Genomic DNA, 16,058 nt, shown 5'->3' with positions numbered 1-16,058 from the left:
ATTGAAAGTGGTAGAGGAAATGAATTTTGGAGATAAATTTTTGTGTGCTCTTAAAGCTGTATATCAGCAACAATCAGCACAAATTATAATTAATGAGGGATTAACAGAGCAATTTAAAATAGAAAAAGGTACTAGACAGGGTTGTCCTCTATCCCCTTTGTTATTTGTATTAACTATGGAAATCTTACTTATTAAAATTCGAGAATCCCCTAAATTAAAAGGAATAAAAATAAACAAGATTGATTATAGGTTGAAAGCTTTTGCTGATGATTTGGTGGTGACATTATCTTATCCAATAGATTCGGTTAATGAATTGGTTGAAATTTTAGCGCAGTATGGACAGGTCTCTGGTTTTAAGGTGAATAAGAATAAAACTAAAATTTTATTGAAAAATGTGCCTATGAAGGGAAAAGATACTATAGCTGAAGCAACAGGTTATGAAGTAGTTAATAAGGTTAAGTATTTAGGAGTATATATTACAACATCTAATGGGAAATTGTATAAGAATAATTATGAACAATTGTGGATAAAGGTATAAAAAGACTTAAATGACTGGCAAAAACTACAATTATCATTGTTGGGGAGAATTTCAGTAGTAAAGATGAATGTTCTACCAAAGTTTCTTTTTTTATTTCAGATGCTACCCATTTTGAAAAAGGATGCAAATTTGGAAGAGTGGCAGAAGGGTATCAATAAATTTATATGGGGTGGCAAGAAATCAAGGGTTAAGTTTAAGATTTTACAAGATGCTAGAGAAAGGGGTGGACTTAAAGCACCTAATCTGAAATTATATTATGATGCAGCCACTTTAACTTTAGTAAATGATTGGCTCAATTTAACAAATAAAAATATTTTGGTTCTTGAAGGCTGGGATTTATTATTTGGTTGGCACGCATATTTAGTTTTTGATAAGAAAGTAGATTGGGTGTTTAAGTCACATATTTTAAGAAATGACATACTTCGAGTCTGGAAGAAGTATTATTACAAATTAAACTATAAAATACCCATTTGGGGGATTCCTGGACAGGCAATTCAAGGGGTTTCTAAGGGGGTGAATTTTGATAATATTTCATATAAAGAGTTGCTCATTTGGTCAGGTACAGATTGGCAATTAAAGTCTTTTGATTTGTTTAGGCAAGAAAATATTTTACAATCATGGTTTCAATATTTACAAATAATGGAGAGATGGAGGGTAGATAAGAAGGTGGGAATTACTTTAACAGATGAAAACTTGGTAATTCAGATTAAAGATCAGAAATTTGCTCATATCAAAATAATTTATAATGAGTTAATAAAATTGGATTCAGAAACAGAGTTAGTAAAAGATTGTATGATCAAATGGGCTCAGAATATACAGAAACCGATCTTAATGGATTCCTGGGAGATAATTTGGATTAGAAATGTTGAATTTACTCAAGCACAAAATTTGAGGGAAATTTTTTATAAAATGTTTTATAGATGGCATTTGGATCCTAAAAAGTTATCTTGTATGTATCCGAATTTGCAACCCAAATGTTGGAGATGTGGTTCCTTGGATGCAACTTATTTTCATGTTTGGTGGACTTGCAAAAATATTAAAGCTTTTTGGATTATGATTTGGTGGAACATTCAAAAGGTTTTTAAAAGGAAAATTAAATTTACTCCCCAATTATTTCTTTTGGGTATTTTTGTGGATTTTGATGTTAAAGAAACTATTTTAATGCTGAATTTAATAACAGCAGCAAGACTATTGGTGGGTCAGTATTGGAAAAAAGATTCTCTGCCTTCTTTAGAAGATTGGGTATTCAAGGTTTCTAATTTAGCAGAAATGGCTAAAATTTCTGCTTACTTAAAGGACCATTCACAAAAGAGATATGTTTCTGTATGGAGAAGATGGATAGAATATATTCAGAAGAAGTATGGAACCACAAAGTTTCATTTATTTTATGAATAATGGATTTTTATTAAATTATGAATTGAAGTTTGCACAGAGTTAAGGGTTATTATGATTTTGGTTATTGTATAAGTAGTAAATTTAAGTTGACTATGTTTAGTTTTTTTTGTGTGTGTGTGTAACCCTGTACTGAGCTCTGGGAAGTCGGGAGGAGAAGGGGGTGGGGGAGGGGGGAGGGGAGAGTATGGGTAGTATGTTCAATAGTTCAGATAAGTAGGAATAGTTTTATATTTTTAAGATTTTTTTTTTCTTTTTTTTGGTGATAGAGGATTGCTCGGGCATTTTCCCCTAGACCGCATCCGATTGAGAAGAAGAGGAGAGGGATTAGCAAGTAGAAAGATGGAGGAGAGAGGGAGGAGAGGAGGAGAGTGAGGAAGTAGAAGGAAGGGGGAAGTGAAGAGATGAGAGGGGGATGCGGTTTGGGGGGAAATGGGTGAGCAATGTCGGAATTTGTGTGTTGTATTTTAACTTGCTATGTATCTGAATTTTTTTTTTCTTATGATTGTAATGAAAATAAAATAATAAAATTTTAAAAATAAAAATTGCTATTTGGCCCCACATAGCCCTAGATTTTTTTATGGGCAAATGTAGCAGGTGTATGTGCATTCACTGCTTCTGGTTGTTAGGATTTGTTTTACATTTTCTCTTAGGCTGTTTTGTATGGTAATATGTGTTGATGCCTCTTTTTCATTCATTTTTAATGAAATTTACTCCTTCCTGGTTAGCTATCTTGACATATTTGGCATCATTTTGGTGGTTTCTGTTATTGTTGTTGAAAACTGTACATTCTAAATTTTCCCCCCTCTTTGAGGTATAAGTGATCTTGGTCTGATGTGGGTGATTTCATAGCCCATATGGTTCTGCCAGGCTGTCAATATGCACAGCAAATTAATACTGATTATTTTGTTTATAACCTCTCTATGCTTTTAAAAGCAGATCTGAATACTACTGGAAAAGCTATTATTGATCTTCAAGAAAAAAATGATTCTTTAGCACGAATTGTTACGGACAATTGAATTGTACTTGATAGCATGTTAGCTGAACAAGGGGGAGTCTGCATTGTGCTGAACCATTCCTCCAGCATATATGTTAATAATTCTGGAATAATCGAGGAAGATATCGATAAAATTTACCATATTGCCGGTCTTACAGCTGATGCCAGACACTCTTCGGAGAAAATACATAACCTATTAATGACTATATTGACAAGTTGGATCCATTTGGATGGTTAAAATCTGTATTTGTTGGAAGTGTTTTCATTGTATTTTCCATTTTTGTATTTTGTTGTTCTATTCAGTGTTTTCCATATTGTTTAAATGCCTGTTCATTGTTCAAATTTACTAGAGCTGATGATTAAGATCTTAAGTAGTGAACTATTTACTCATTGTAGTTCGCAATAGTTCAAGAGAGGGAACATGTAATGAATTCTATCATCTATCTATCTATCTATCATCTAATATATCTACCTACCTATGTCTATATATATAGAACATAGTTTCTAATATACAAAAGAATAACATTAAATGTATAAAATCGTATCTATAATAGAACCAAAGAATAGCTATGTTTATCCTGTTCATGAACTCTTCAGGAAACTCACATTGCTGGAATGCATGACATAGCAAGGTATGGAGTGGATGGGTGTGTATGTAGGTATGTGAGCAACAGATAATCGCTGGCACATCAAGTGAGTGTACAGAATGTAATACGCTTATGCTGCACTTTTCAAGAAGTAACAGAACAAGGAGTGGATGTTCACGAATCATCTGTAACATTTCTGATGTGTTGTGAATTTAGACTTGGAATAAACAAGTTTGATTATAAAAGGAGAAATAAAATGCAATGGACTTCAGAAGCATGAGACCTCCATGTGAAGTGGGGGATGCCCCGAAGTCTAATTCCCAAGCTCACAGCCTGGCCAATTGTTGAGTGTTTGTAAGTATTGATTGTGTGAATGAGTAGCCTAGTTGGGCAGCAATACTTATAGCAACTTGAGTGGCCTTGTTGGGCACCATTATTTGATCAGCCTTGTTGGGCACAGTTATTTGATTAGCCTTGTTGAGCACAGCTTCTTGACAGCAACTTGGGTAACTTAGTTGGGCAGTTGCTGATTAATTCTTTGTTTAGCCTAGTCAGGCAAAAAGTAATGTTGTTTAACCTAGTTGGGTAACTAAGCTATTGTAACAAACTGTATAACAAGTAACGTGTATTAGTCAGCTATGATTGAGCACCTGCCTTGTTTTCTGTCCAAATAACACAAGAACTATTATTAAACCTTATCTTGAGTGAGTTTGACTCATTCATTTTATAACACATGCATGAGTATGGCCAGGAGATCCCCAGTGAGACGGGCAGGTCAGAATTGTAACCATGGACCTGGAAGGGGCAGCAACTTGCTGGATGGTGACCCTACACAATGCCTATGTTCCCAAGCTCCAAAACTTTAACCAGTTCATGGCCGCCCTGAGATGGAAATTTGAGGATCCCTTAGCCAACAGGAAGGCTAGGGACCACATCAAAATAGTGAGGCAGGGCTGACACCTAGTGGCCAAGTATACTGAGGAATTCTGAGACTTGGCTTGCCATCTCAACTGACCAGAGGAAATTTTGGTGAGCTGTTTCAAAGATGGGCTGAACGACGATCTCTACCATGCTTGTATCACCTGAGGAGCTCCTGCCCATCTGCACAACTGGTGCATCTTGGCAGAGGAGGCAGGATTGATCAAGCCTGAAATCAGGTTTGGAGATGTTCCCCACTGGAGAAGAAAAGAGAGGTGGTGGCCTCTCTTACTTACACACTTACCTGTTTCAAGTGTGGTAAGGAAGCCATTGAGCTATGGAATGCCGTTCAAAGACTCTGGTCAGAAAGCCATACTGGCCTGGGGGGAAACCCAGAAAAAAAACCCAGCATCCCAGGGAAACTGCGATGAAAATTACCAAGGTTGTCAAGCTCCAACCCTGTGAAAAATCAGGAGGGGACCGTGCCAGAGAAGAGACTGAGATGTCTGATAGTGACTCCAATGATAAGACCCTGGTAAGTGGACCCATTACACCCCTAATCAGGCCTATAGAACTGCTAAGCCCAGGGATGGAGGAGAAGGTAGTCCTGAAGGCTTTATTGGACTCGGGCTGCACCAGATGCTTGTTAAGCTCAACCCTAGTGGGGAATTTGGGAATTCCTGTGTGGAGATTGAAGAAGCCTACTTCATTTGGCCAGCTAGATGGGTCCATTGTAGGGGGTGTCCCATCTACCCTTGCCACGTGACCAGTAGAACTTACCATGAGGGACCACACTGAGATTGACTTTTATAGTGGCCCCCAACATGGAGTGGCCTCTGATCTTAGGAATGGCATGGTTAAGAAAGTGGAATCCGTGGGTGAGTTGGAGGACAGGAGAACTGAGATTCCCAAAAGGGAAGCCCCACATGCAAGGTGGGCACTGCGGTGCCAGAGAGAAAAGAAAATCCGAAGTAGGAGCAGCTGCTGTCAATGATCAGGGATTGGGAGGCCTGCCCAAAGAATACCAGGACCTAGCTGAAGTGTTCAGCAAAGAGCAGTCTGATGAGTTTCCCCCTCACTGTCCCACAGACTGCACCATTGAGATTGTTCCGGGAGTTAAGCTGCCCAAGCCCAAACTCTACTTGACAACCCCATGAAAGTTAGAGGAACTGTGAAAGTTCATAGATAAAAATTTGGCGCAAGGCTTCATTCAGCCAGTGAGATCAAAGATGGCCACCCCAGTGCTGTTCTGTTAAAAGAAAGATGGGTCTCTTCACCTCTGCATGGATTATAGATCTTGGAACGCAGTAGGCATGAACAATATCTACCCCTTGCCGCTCATGAGGAACATGCTGGCCCATCTCTCAAAAGGAAAAAAATTCTCTAAACTGGACTTGCGAGAAGCTTACTACCAGATTAGAATGAAGAAGGGGGATGAATGGAAGACTGCATTTAACTGTCTCCTAGGATGTTTCCAATTCAAAGTAATCCCCTTTGGGTTGCAAGGGGCACCAGCTGTTTTTATGCAGCTGATTAATGAGGTCCTTCATGAGCACCTGTACAAGAGGTTTTTTGGTGTACTTGGTTGACATCCTAATCTATACGGAAATGAAAGAGGAACATGCCCAATTAGTCAGGGCAGTTCTGAATAAGCTACGCACAGCCCGACTCGTACGCCAAACTTTCAAAATGTGAGTTCCATAAAGAAAAAATTGACTATTGTATTTCCCATAAGGGGGTGGAAATGGATCCCTTCCAACTTCTTCTTCTTCTTCTTCTTATTCTTATTATTATTATTATTATTATTATTATTATTAATAATATTATTATTATTATTAATATTACTATTAACTTCTATCAGCAATTCATCCCCTCTTTCGTGCAAATTGCACTCCCCATTACCAACTTGTTAAAAACAAAGGGGGAGGACAAGCCAAAACCTAGCCAGCTATTGAAATGGACTATGGAATGCCAGGTGGCATTTGAAAAATTAAAAAAGGCTTTTCTCTGCCGAGCCAATGCTTAAATACCCAGGTAGAACCCATTTGTGAAAGCTGTGCAGTAGCTGCATAAAGATTAATGAAAGCTTATGATCCATGAATTAGGCAATAAAATATAGAAGACACCTGATGCCACCAACCTTACCATTTTTCATTTTTTAATTTCTAGTAGTTCTGAATGCAGCTTAAGAAAACCCACTTGTCCTCATCATGTGCAGATCTCACACATTTACTTAATATATCAAGTTCATGAATTCCTGTTAAAGATATTGCAGCTTGACCTATTTATTTTAAAATTTCTGGTTTTACACCGAGTTACATGCTAGCTTGATAGATTTCAGCATAATCAATGAACACAGACTTCAAGATCTCTACACTTCTTTTTATTTTATGCTTCATGTTGTAATTTGATATAGCCTCATTTAATTTTTTCTATATTTTGAGATAATAGCAAACCGGTAAAGAGGACAATGACAGAATGAAGCTTCTGTTGACAAGCAGAATTTCTTATTCACTGAAGAAATTCAATCTATAGTTAAATGTTTCTACAAGAACTTATTGATCTAGCTTTAATATTTATTTAAACCAGCCTTCCTCAATGTGCAGTCTTTTAGATGTCTTGTATGGCAACCCACATACTAATGAGTACATTGACTGAACTGGTGGAATTATAGTATAATACACCTGAAAGGTGCCTTATGAGGAAATCTAATCCACTCTATATAAATATCTGTAAAAACAAGTTGTTATGTGCATTACAATATGGCAACAGTCACCTTTGTACAGTATTGGTGTTTTTATCAGTATTCTTTATAGAAGAACAGAAGCTAAATTACATGATTACATGTTTCAGATTGTTTAAATGATATGACTTTGAATTCTGAATACTGAATTAACAAACCTGCATTATAAAAATTACCCCATCTCATTTTGTTAATCAAATAAAAATATATAAAAGTAAATATTGCATGCCCCTCCAATACGTTATTCCATAAAAATATCTAAAGCTTATTTACAAGAAAACATCCATGAGATTCCCTTCTTATTCCAAAGTGATGCAATGGGCTACACAGTTATGATCTTCCTAAAGAGAAATGTTATCAATTAATTTAATGTTGAGAAGTGTCCTTCTGGGTGATAGACATGTCTTGCCATATTTGAGAGATGCTCATATGTTCCATATTTATTCCAGAATTGGGATAAGTATGTATAGAAATCTTGCCATCAATTGTAGGCATTTCCTTCCTACAAGTAGCTGTCTGATCAATCTAGAGATACAGGCAGCACCTGAATCCAACTCCCTTACATACTGCAATATTATTCAGGAAAGCTATGGCTCTGTCTCTCCATGACTGAACTGGGAAAATTATATACATATGTATGGGGTGAAATTGGCTGGAGAGTTAGACACAGAATGAAATGTTCCAAATTTCCTAGAAATTTGTGTATACATTTTTAAATGTAATGTATTTTGACCATAAAAATGATTCTCTATAACTCCTGTAATCTTGTAACATGTTATATTATAAATATACCCAGGGCTTTTTTTCTCATAGAACGTCCAAAACGGAGTTCCGGTACCTTTTTTGGATGGAACCTTGTAGGGTAGGCAAGGCGGGTTGCATGATGTGTGTGAGTTCCGGCACTTTTTTTTTTTTTAAAGCACTGAACATACCTATTATAGGTAAGATAAAGCTATCACCAATCTTTGGCCAGGACAGTTTTGACTGAGACAATTCCTACACCTATATTCACTGTCTCTTTGGTTATATTGCCTAACACACACAGAGGGAGTATAAAAATGGAATTTGTATAAAACCAGGGAAGAAATGAGATAGAAAAAAAGAAATGAAGAAGCATATAAGCCAGGGAGGAACAAATAGGAATGAGATTTTTTAAAAATAAAATTATATATTTGTAAAATTGGAAAAAAGAATTTTGTTAGCAAGTCATTACAATATAACTTGCCCAGCAGAGCTATCCATAATAAGCATTGCTGACAAATTCTTCTTTAGTATCTATCTGAATACATCCAAGTGTATACTACTACGGTACTTCTTTAGCATCTATCTGAATACATCCAAGTGTACACTACAGTATAGTAGCTTATACTGTCGAACTGTTTTTAATTTAGAAAGGATTGTTATTGACATTTTATCAGGTATGTTTTTCTATAACTTAAAATCTGTTATTCCCCATACCATATGCTGGGTTGATACAGAGCAAGTGTGACATCAGTTCAAATATTTGAAGAGTGCTATCAGATCCTTCCTTCCTCCCAGGCTTTTCTCTTCAATATTCCAAATTCCTACAATAATTTCTACTTCCATGATCATCCTCACTGTCCATGTTTCACTCAGATTATTTCTCTGAATCCTTCTTAAAAGTGGAGTCCTGATTTGGATAACAATAGGTTTGAGCAAATAGGACAAAGTGAAATGACTATTTCTTGTGATTTTGAAAGTATGTGTCTGGCATTCATCCATGCTTTGAAATTATGGGCAGAATGACAGTGATCTCCTTTCCCACGTCTATGGCTTATTATTTTCCTTCCTTTTTTTACCACCCTCCCCCAAACCTAGCTTTTAGTCTTCCATGCAGGCCTGTTTACAATCTGTGGCCTTTTTCTTTGCACAGGAGTCCTGACAATAGGATACCACAGCAATTATTCTTAGAATATTTTTTTCACAAATACTATTGGCAAGTCAGTAATTGTTGTTTGCATAGAGTGCCTCCTCACACACAATTACACTATAAAAGGTCTTAGACACACTAGGATATGATTTCAGCAAAAACCAATATATATTTATATCAGTATATCTTTGTAACCACTACCCAAAAGATAGTGACTGACTGCAAGAGCTACTTAGATATAAAGTTGGACCTACTGAGCTTCAACCTAATATTTTTCCTTCCCATTGTGGCATTATGTGCATAAGAATTAAAAAAGTAATTTTAAAACAAAATCAATTCCTTCTTTGGTGCCTAGTACATGGCTTTGCTCTTTTCAGCCCACAGGTGGCACTCCATGGAAGAGCTTGAATAAAAAAGGCTGTTAAATACCTCTATCTCATCTCATTAAATTAAAATCATCCTGAATTACCCCATTCCTTTCTAGTTCAGGCTTCACAGGCCTTTTTTCCCTATACCATAAGGGTGTTTGGTTGTGCAGAGATCACCAACATTCCACACCAATTTTATTCTTAGAATCTGTGAATATTTAAAACTATGTGGATGTTTCCAAAGAATGATTTCAGGTGTTTTGCAGCAGCATCTTTCTATAACTGCTTTAATTTTAAAATTTAGAAGGAAACAGAAAATCTATTGACATTTACTATGAGACAGCAACTGCAATAATTAGTCTGATGAGTTCAGTTCTGGTTTTATCTAACAGAAAGAGTAACATATATAACTTTGAAAAAAATATCTTTGTTAAACTCTTAAATGTAGAAAAACAAATTCTACTGAAATAAATGAAACATCCTAAATAAAATTGTCCTCATCTTATTAGGTGCCAACTGCCGATTGCTTCACATTTATCTCTACTAGGAGACAGAACTATACATGCAATAGATGCTCTTTGTATTTCCTAAGCCTACTTAAAAGCTGAAATGATAGTAATTTAGTCCTATTACATGCACGGTGCTGAATAGCTCTGAGAAATGGAATAGCAGAAGATTGTCTTATATACATAATTTCTTGACAAACTGCTGATTGACATAATCGTCAACATCTGGGTAAGCAGTATGTACACATAGCTGGATCAGAATTTATGTGTTTAGGCTTTAAGTAGAAAAATACTAATAGATGCTACTTAGAATATTTTTCTGTACTGAATATTGATTGAAAAATGAATGAGATTGAGGTTTGATTTTTTTATCTGAATCAAAATAGTGTTTTATTTGCTAACATGCTGTATGATTCAATTGATTTGTAAACTATAGTTTACAGATCAGCAAATACAGGCAATTCTGGTTTATTCTATAAACCACAGGTAAACAAAATGTCAGAATCCATTTATATTTCATTTCTAGCTACCTACTCTGAAAAAAACCCATTTCTGCTCTCTCTGGATTCTGTCATACTACAAAGGGGAAGAGGGATGAGCAGGGGGGTTTTATGGCTCTCACTTCCTTCATTAAACTACAAAGGACTGGATGTTGATTCTCATCAAGAGGACTGACCACAACAATATGCCGGCAGTGAGGGAAAGGGGGGGGGACTGGGATCTGGGAAAAGAGAGGATGAGTGATCCTCGCCCGGAAGAATTGTGGGGTGGGGGGCTGCTTGGGAACATTTAAAACATTGAAGGATGGGAGAGAATTCCTCAGATCCTGTCTAGCACGCCTGCAATCATTTTCTCTTAATAAAGATGCCTGTGGGAAGAGATATTCCAAGAGTTCTGTCTTCTTAAGATGTAAAGTGAGGTGGGTCCTTACATTGAACTTGATTACATATCAAACTATGGTCAGAATGGGCAGCATTGTAATGATTGTTTTAATCTGGAGTTCTAGTAAACACATATTGTGGTGGAATTCAATTCTCACAAGTATTTGTATTGTATTTGTATTTTATTTATATGCCGCCCAATCCCAAAGGACTCAGGGCAGCGTACTTTAATAATAGAAGAGCAATTAGCCATATGATTACCCAATTCAGTCATAAAATCCTTGGGACAGTCCCTCATGTTGAACCTAAGCTTTGTTCCAAGGATGCAAGAGGGAAATTAGGTCATCATCTTGAGCTGTTTGGAGAAAACACAGACTAAAATAACAGATAAAGAAACCTGATTTTATGTCCATAAGCACAAATGTCCCTAGTTATTTTGAATCTGATCAATAATTCCATAATATATTAGCTGTCATGGTCTCTGGTTTCAGAAATTCATATGACCCCAAAGCTCTACACAGGAAAGAACCTCCAGGAGATACCCCCAAATCTGTTGCTATATCTCTTTCATCATTGGCAAAAAATTAATTCCAAATTAGTACCCTGCTTTTCTTACCTTGCAGATGAGAGGAGACAAAAATCAGAGATTTTTTAGAACCGTATTCACCCTCTCTAAGGAAGCATGGCCAACTACTGTATGGTCTTTGTCAACCTACATATGGCTTCAGCTCTTTGCTGGTTGAATTAACATATCTTTATAGAAGAGATGAGAAATTTGAGTGATCAGAATTAAAATTCACAGCAGCTCCAGCCTGCATGGTCATTCTGTGTCAAACGAAACAGTGTTCCCACACCAATTGTTATGGCCCAGTATTGCAATGCCACATGCTTTTCAAGATAATTTTGGGCAACTGCTTCAAGCATTGTCAAAAGAGCCAGGAATAAAATAATATGGAAATATGGCTGCAAAACAAGACAGAACTTGCTGCCTAGAAAAATAGTGGGGGGAAAACTCTTTTGACATTCCACACATTTGCATTTTTACCTGTTCTATATCATTTTTTGAAAGGGATCCAAATCAGGAAGACAGGTTCGCTACCTAAAAGGCAATGACTTTTTGCAACTCAGATTTACTTCAAGCCTGTTTTGATATTGTGGAGAGGTTGTGTTTCTTTCAAGCATGAGAAGGATCTGGATAAAATTTTGTTTTATAGGTGTTCCTGAAATTTTGCAGCATTAAAACACCTGTAAATTATATTTTATTGTTGAATTTTGGGTCTGTATTAATGTTTGCAAGAGATATTTCAGGACTTTTAAAAAATTAATCAAAATGCAACAAAAGAAACTGTAACATAACAGATGCATCAGGCAAATAACATGAACAAAAGATTTATTGTATCTGTGTGTTGATAGGAGTTTATGTGTGGCTGATTTCTAATAAATTAATAGTCTCTGAAGTGTAAAATGTATTTTACTATTAAAATTATATTTCAAATATTAAATAGTGTTATATACAGCATGATTCCATTTTTTGATTCTAATGGTAAATGGTGTGGTTTCCAAGTATAAACCTGGAAAGTAAAAGGAAGTAATTCATTTAGGATTGCAATTATTAGTTGTTAAGAATAAGCAACTGCAGATTTGACTGAAAAAGCCAAACTCCAAATGCTGCTTTTATATATATCTATGTTCATATGCTGTTTTTCACATATGAAAAACAAGAATGAAACAGGAGGATATAAATGGCCTAAAATCAATCTGTCTGTCTGTCTGTCTGTCTGTCTGTCTGTCTATCCATCTCACTTATCTTTTTCATATAAAATAACAAAATATATATAGAGAGCCATGTTTGTTAATTTTAATTTTTACAAAGTAAATAAAAGATTTTTTAATTGTATGGCTTTGCAGAGATAGATTATGAAGTGACTTCTGTTTATTTATTTAAAGTGTTGTAAAAGAGTATGTTAGTGTGCTTACAATAGTGGCCATGCTGGTTGAATGACAAGCCAAAAGTCTGACGCTAGAATTACTTAAACTCTTTCCACTCACTGCTTCGGCAGCCTTTATAAGAGAAATGTAATTGATTACAACCTCATCTACTTTTGCTATAATCTCCTCCTGCTGTGCTTCAGAGTTCATGATTTTAACTAAACGCATGCAGGCTTCTGTTAAGCAACAGAGAACTTGAAAGCTTGAAGTCATTGCTACAAGCATTTTCTCTGGGCTTTTTTCAGCCATGGCCATTTTCCTTCAGGCACTTCCCAACTGTTGTGATTCTACAGATAACAGTTGTTTGTATTGAAAATGTTTAAGGTCATGTGTTTCTGGATGATCCCTCTTCTTCCCCACACTTGACCAGACCAAACTGAGTAGCTCATTGGCATCCTTTTGTGCTGCAAGAAATCCATCAGGCATTGTATAATTCTTTTTTTTTCATGGCACTGAGTCTTGCAATTTGTGCATCAAAGGACATGTTGCTGAGATCTGGCTGACTTCTGCTTTTGCCTTCTTAACTATCTCCTGCTTCTCTGAGGGCCTCTTGCAGTGGTGGGATTCAAATATGTGAACAATTGGTTCTCTGTGTAGATGCCACTTCCGGAAGTCCATTCAGGGCCTGGGCAAAAAAAAATTAGCTAGCGGGTCTGCTGAACTGGTGTGAACTGGCTAAATCCCACTACCGGCCTCTTGTGTTCCTCATTCTCAATGGAAGAAGTCTGAGTAGTTAATTCTTCTAATGTGCACTGTATCTCTGGTTGACAGAGGCAGGAAAGCTGAATGCTCCCTGCATATTCAATTTCATCATCAGCAGCAGCATTCTCCGTCGTAGGAAACAAGAGCTAAAGGGGTTACGGCATTTCCAGTTGTCTCGTTTTTGTAATGGTAATGTTCTGTATTGCTTGGGCTCATTTTGGACAGCATTCAAGAAAAAAGATCTTCTACTGTTTATACTGATGTTCATGGAGCTTTGGGAATAACTTTTGGATAGCTTTTTGCCCAGAGGAAATCCCCCTCTTTTTTTTAATTTTGAGTCAGATGTTTCAGGAATCTGTGAACATAATACATTGATAGCAGCTTTCCCCTTCCCAAGAAACATCTCAGTGCCTGTAATTTGTGAAGTGACACTGCTGCTGCATGGCAAAACCTTCTTCTTCTGTGGTATTCTGAGGCTTCCTCCAATTGTATCATATGGCCATAAACTGACTGCTACCCAACCTGATAGGTTGACTTTGGGAACATCAAAAGAGTCTTGGTTTTGACTTGGCACCTTTGATTCTGAGTGAATGCAGGATGACAGCAGGGTGGAACCACGTCTGGGCTGTCTACGAAAAGCTGAAGGCATGCCTCCTTGTCTTTCATGCACAGGCTCTGTGAAAGCTACACTAGGGGTAGTAGAAGTACAGTGAGAATTATTAAGAATCTTAAAACAATGTCTAAACACTTCAGTCTTATGGTATTTGCTTTATTAAGGCTTAATAGTATGAATAAATATTATATCATAAACATAATAATAATTCAGTTATAGTTCTTTTGGAAGAGCATTAGAAAAATCCAAATTGTTAAATCAGGCTTGCTGTGTAGTATATAAGACAGTATAATATAAAAACTGGACTTCTTCTTGACTTTGGAATTTGAATAGTATACCTGGTCTATTTCTGTTGAATGGTATGCATATTCTATGTGATATTTTAATCCCTTGCTCCCTTCTCAATAAATGCAGCTTTACTCAACACAAGATTTCTCATTCTTGATACCATACAAGCAAATAATATCAGAAAAGAGGGTTGTTTTTTTTTTTTTTACTTTTGTGTTCGGTTTGTGAGCTCCTCAGAGGCAACAAGATTATAGTTATTTGAAATACAATGCTAAAGATCAAAGACTTTTGATCTTACTCAGGAAATAAATTCTTAAATTCTAATAACTAAATGGACTTTCATCAGGATAATATTAGGCAGGCAGTAGGTTGCAGGTTACTTACAGACCCCTTGGTGTGGATCTTCTCACAACACTATCCAAATTAGGGGTCCTTGGTGCTCTCTGAGCTTGCTTGTTTTCTTGCAGACATTTCATTACCCTAACATCATCCATTTTGTTGGAATGTGTTATATATATGCTCCATTTCCAACACAGAACAGCAGAAAAAGGAAATGGAGCATCTATACAACACATTCCAACAAAATGGATACCCACGCAACTTTATCAAAAAGTCCCTGACAACTCAACCGAATACAGCACAACCAACATAAAGAAAAAGAATTACACTGCCGTACATCAAGAATATCTCAGAAACTGCAAATAGGCTACTACAGTGGTGGCGAACCTATGGCACGTGTGCCAGAGGCGGCACTCAGAGCCCTCTCAGTGGGCACATGTGCTTTCGCCCCAGCCCTGCCTCCCCACACGGCCTCCTCCTCACCAGCAGCCCCTCCGGAGGAGAGTCGCCCCCGGGCATGGCCCACACAGAACAGCGCAGCCAAGGACATGGCAGCCAGATAGTGGGGACAAGATTCCGCCCTTGTGCTCCGTCATGCGCAGATGCTGCTGCAGGGCGCGGGTGGAGATGTGGCCACCATGGTGCTGCTGGGCCGCCTGGGCGATCTGTTGCAGCAGGCTGTGGAGGTGGTGGCCCTGCGGGCAGGCGGGGCATGGGGTGGCAGGCAGGGTAGGGTGGTTTTGGGTACTTGGTCTCTAAAAGGTTCGCCATCACTGGCCTACTACAACCACATGGAATCAGTGTAGCACATAAGCCAACTAAAGCCCTTCAAAACATCCTAAGTAAACCCAAAGACCCAGCAACCCCAGAGGGAAAAAAAACCAGGAGTCATCTACAAAATACAGTGTAAGAACTGCAACAACCACTATGTAAGACAAACAGGCAGAAGACTGGCAGAACACATCCATGAACACTAACAGACAGTTAAAAGGCATGATGAAAATTCTTTAATTTCACAACATATAGACAGATTTAACCATAGTTAATATGGCTAATATGGTTAATATGGGAATATGTGACATTCCTAGACCAGGCCAAATCCAACAATGCCAGGGAATTCCTAGAAGCCTGGCACTCTGACAAATCAGCTATCAATAGACACATAGACATTAATAACATCTATAGATTATGCAAAAGAGACAATCAACCAGCCCAAAAGAGAAAAAGACTCCAGCTCTCCATCAGTAATCAGCACTCAGACCAGCATAGATTAACTCCAAGATCACCTTCAGACCAACAATCAAGT

At 37.3% G+C, this 16,058-nt stretch overlaps 1 protein-coding gene and 1 pseudogene across 2 annotated transcripts in view; both read right to left on the bottom strand.

The window, feature by feature from the left end:
- Positions 1–5,895: 5,895 nt before the first annotated feature.
- LOC120317582 lies at positions 5,896–13,378 on the bottom strand (annotated as a pseudogene).
- FRMPD4 (FERM and PDZ domain containing 4) overlaps positions 13,247–16,058 on the bottom strand; it is a 350,102-nt gene continuing 347,290 nt past the window's right edge. Inside the window, exon 22 of one of the 2 annotated variants that reach the window (XM_039364275.1) lies at positions 13,247–14,196. In XM_039364275.1, coding sequence (XP_039220209.1) covers positions 13,553–14,196 — 644 coding nt within the window. In that variant the 3' untranslated portion in view covers positions 13,247–13,552. Of the gene's footprint in view, positions 14,202–16,058 lie in introns of both variants that reach the window. The other variant, XM_039364276.1, reaches the window with a different exon arrangement.

The sequence above is a fragment of the Crotalus tigris genome, unplaced genomic scaffold, assembly GCF_016545835.1.
Source record: "Crotalus tigris isolate CLP2741 ecotype Arizona unplaced genomic scaffold, ASM1654583v1 scf7180000019707.1183690, whole genome shotgun sequence".
Classification (NCBI taxonomy): domain Eukaryota; kingdom Metazoa; phylum Chordata; class Lepidosauria; order Squamata; family Viperidae; genus Crotalus; species Crotalus tigris.
This window is presented reverse-complemented; position numbering and strand designations above follow the sequence as displayed.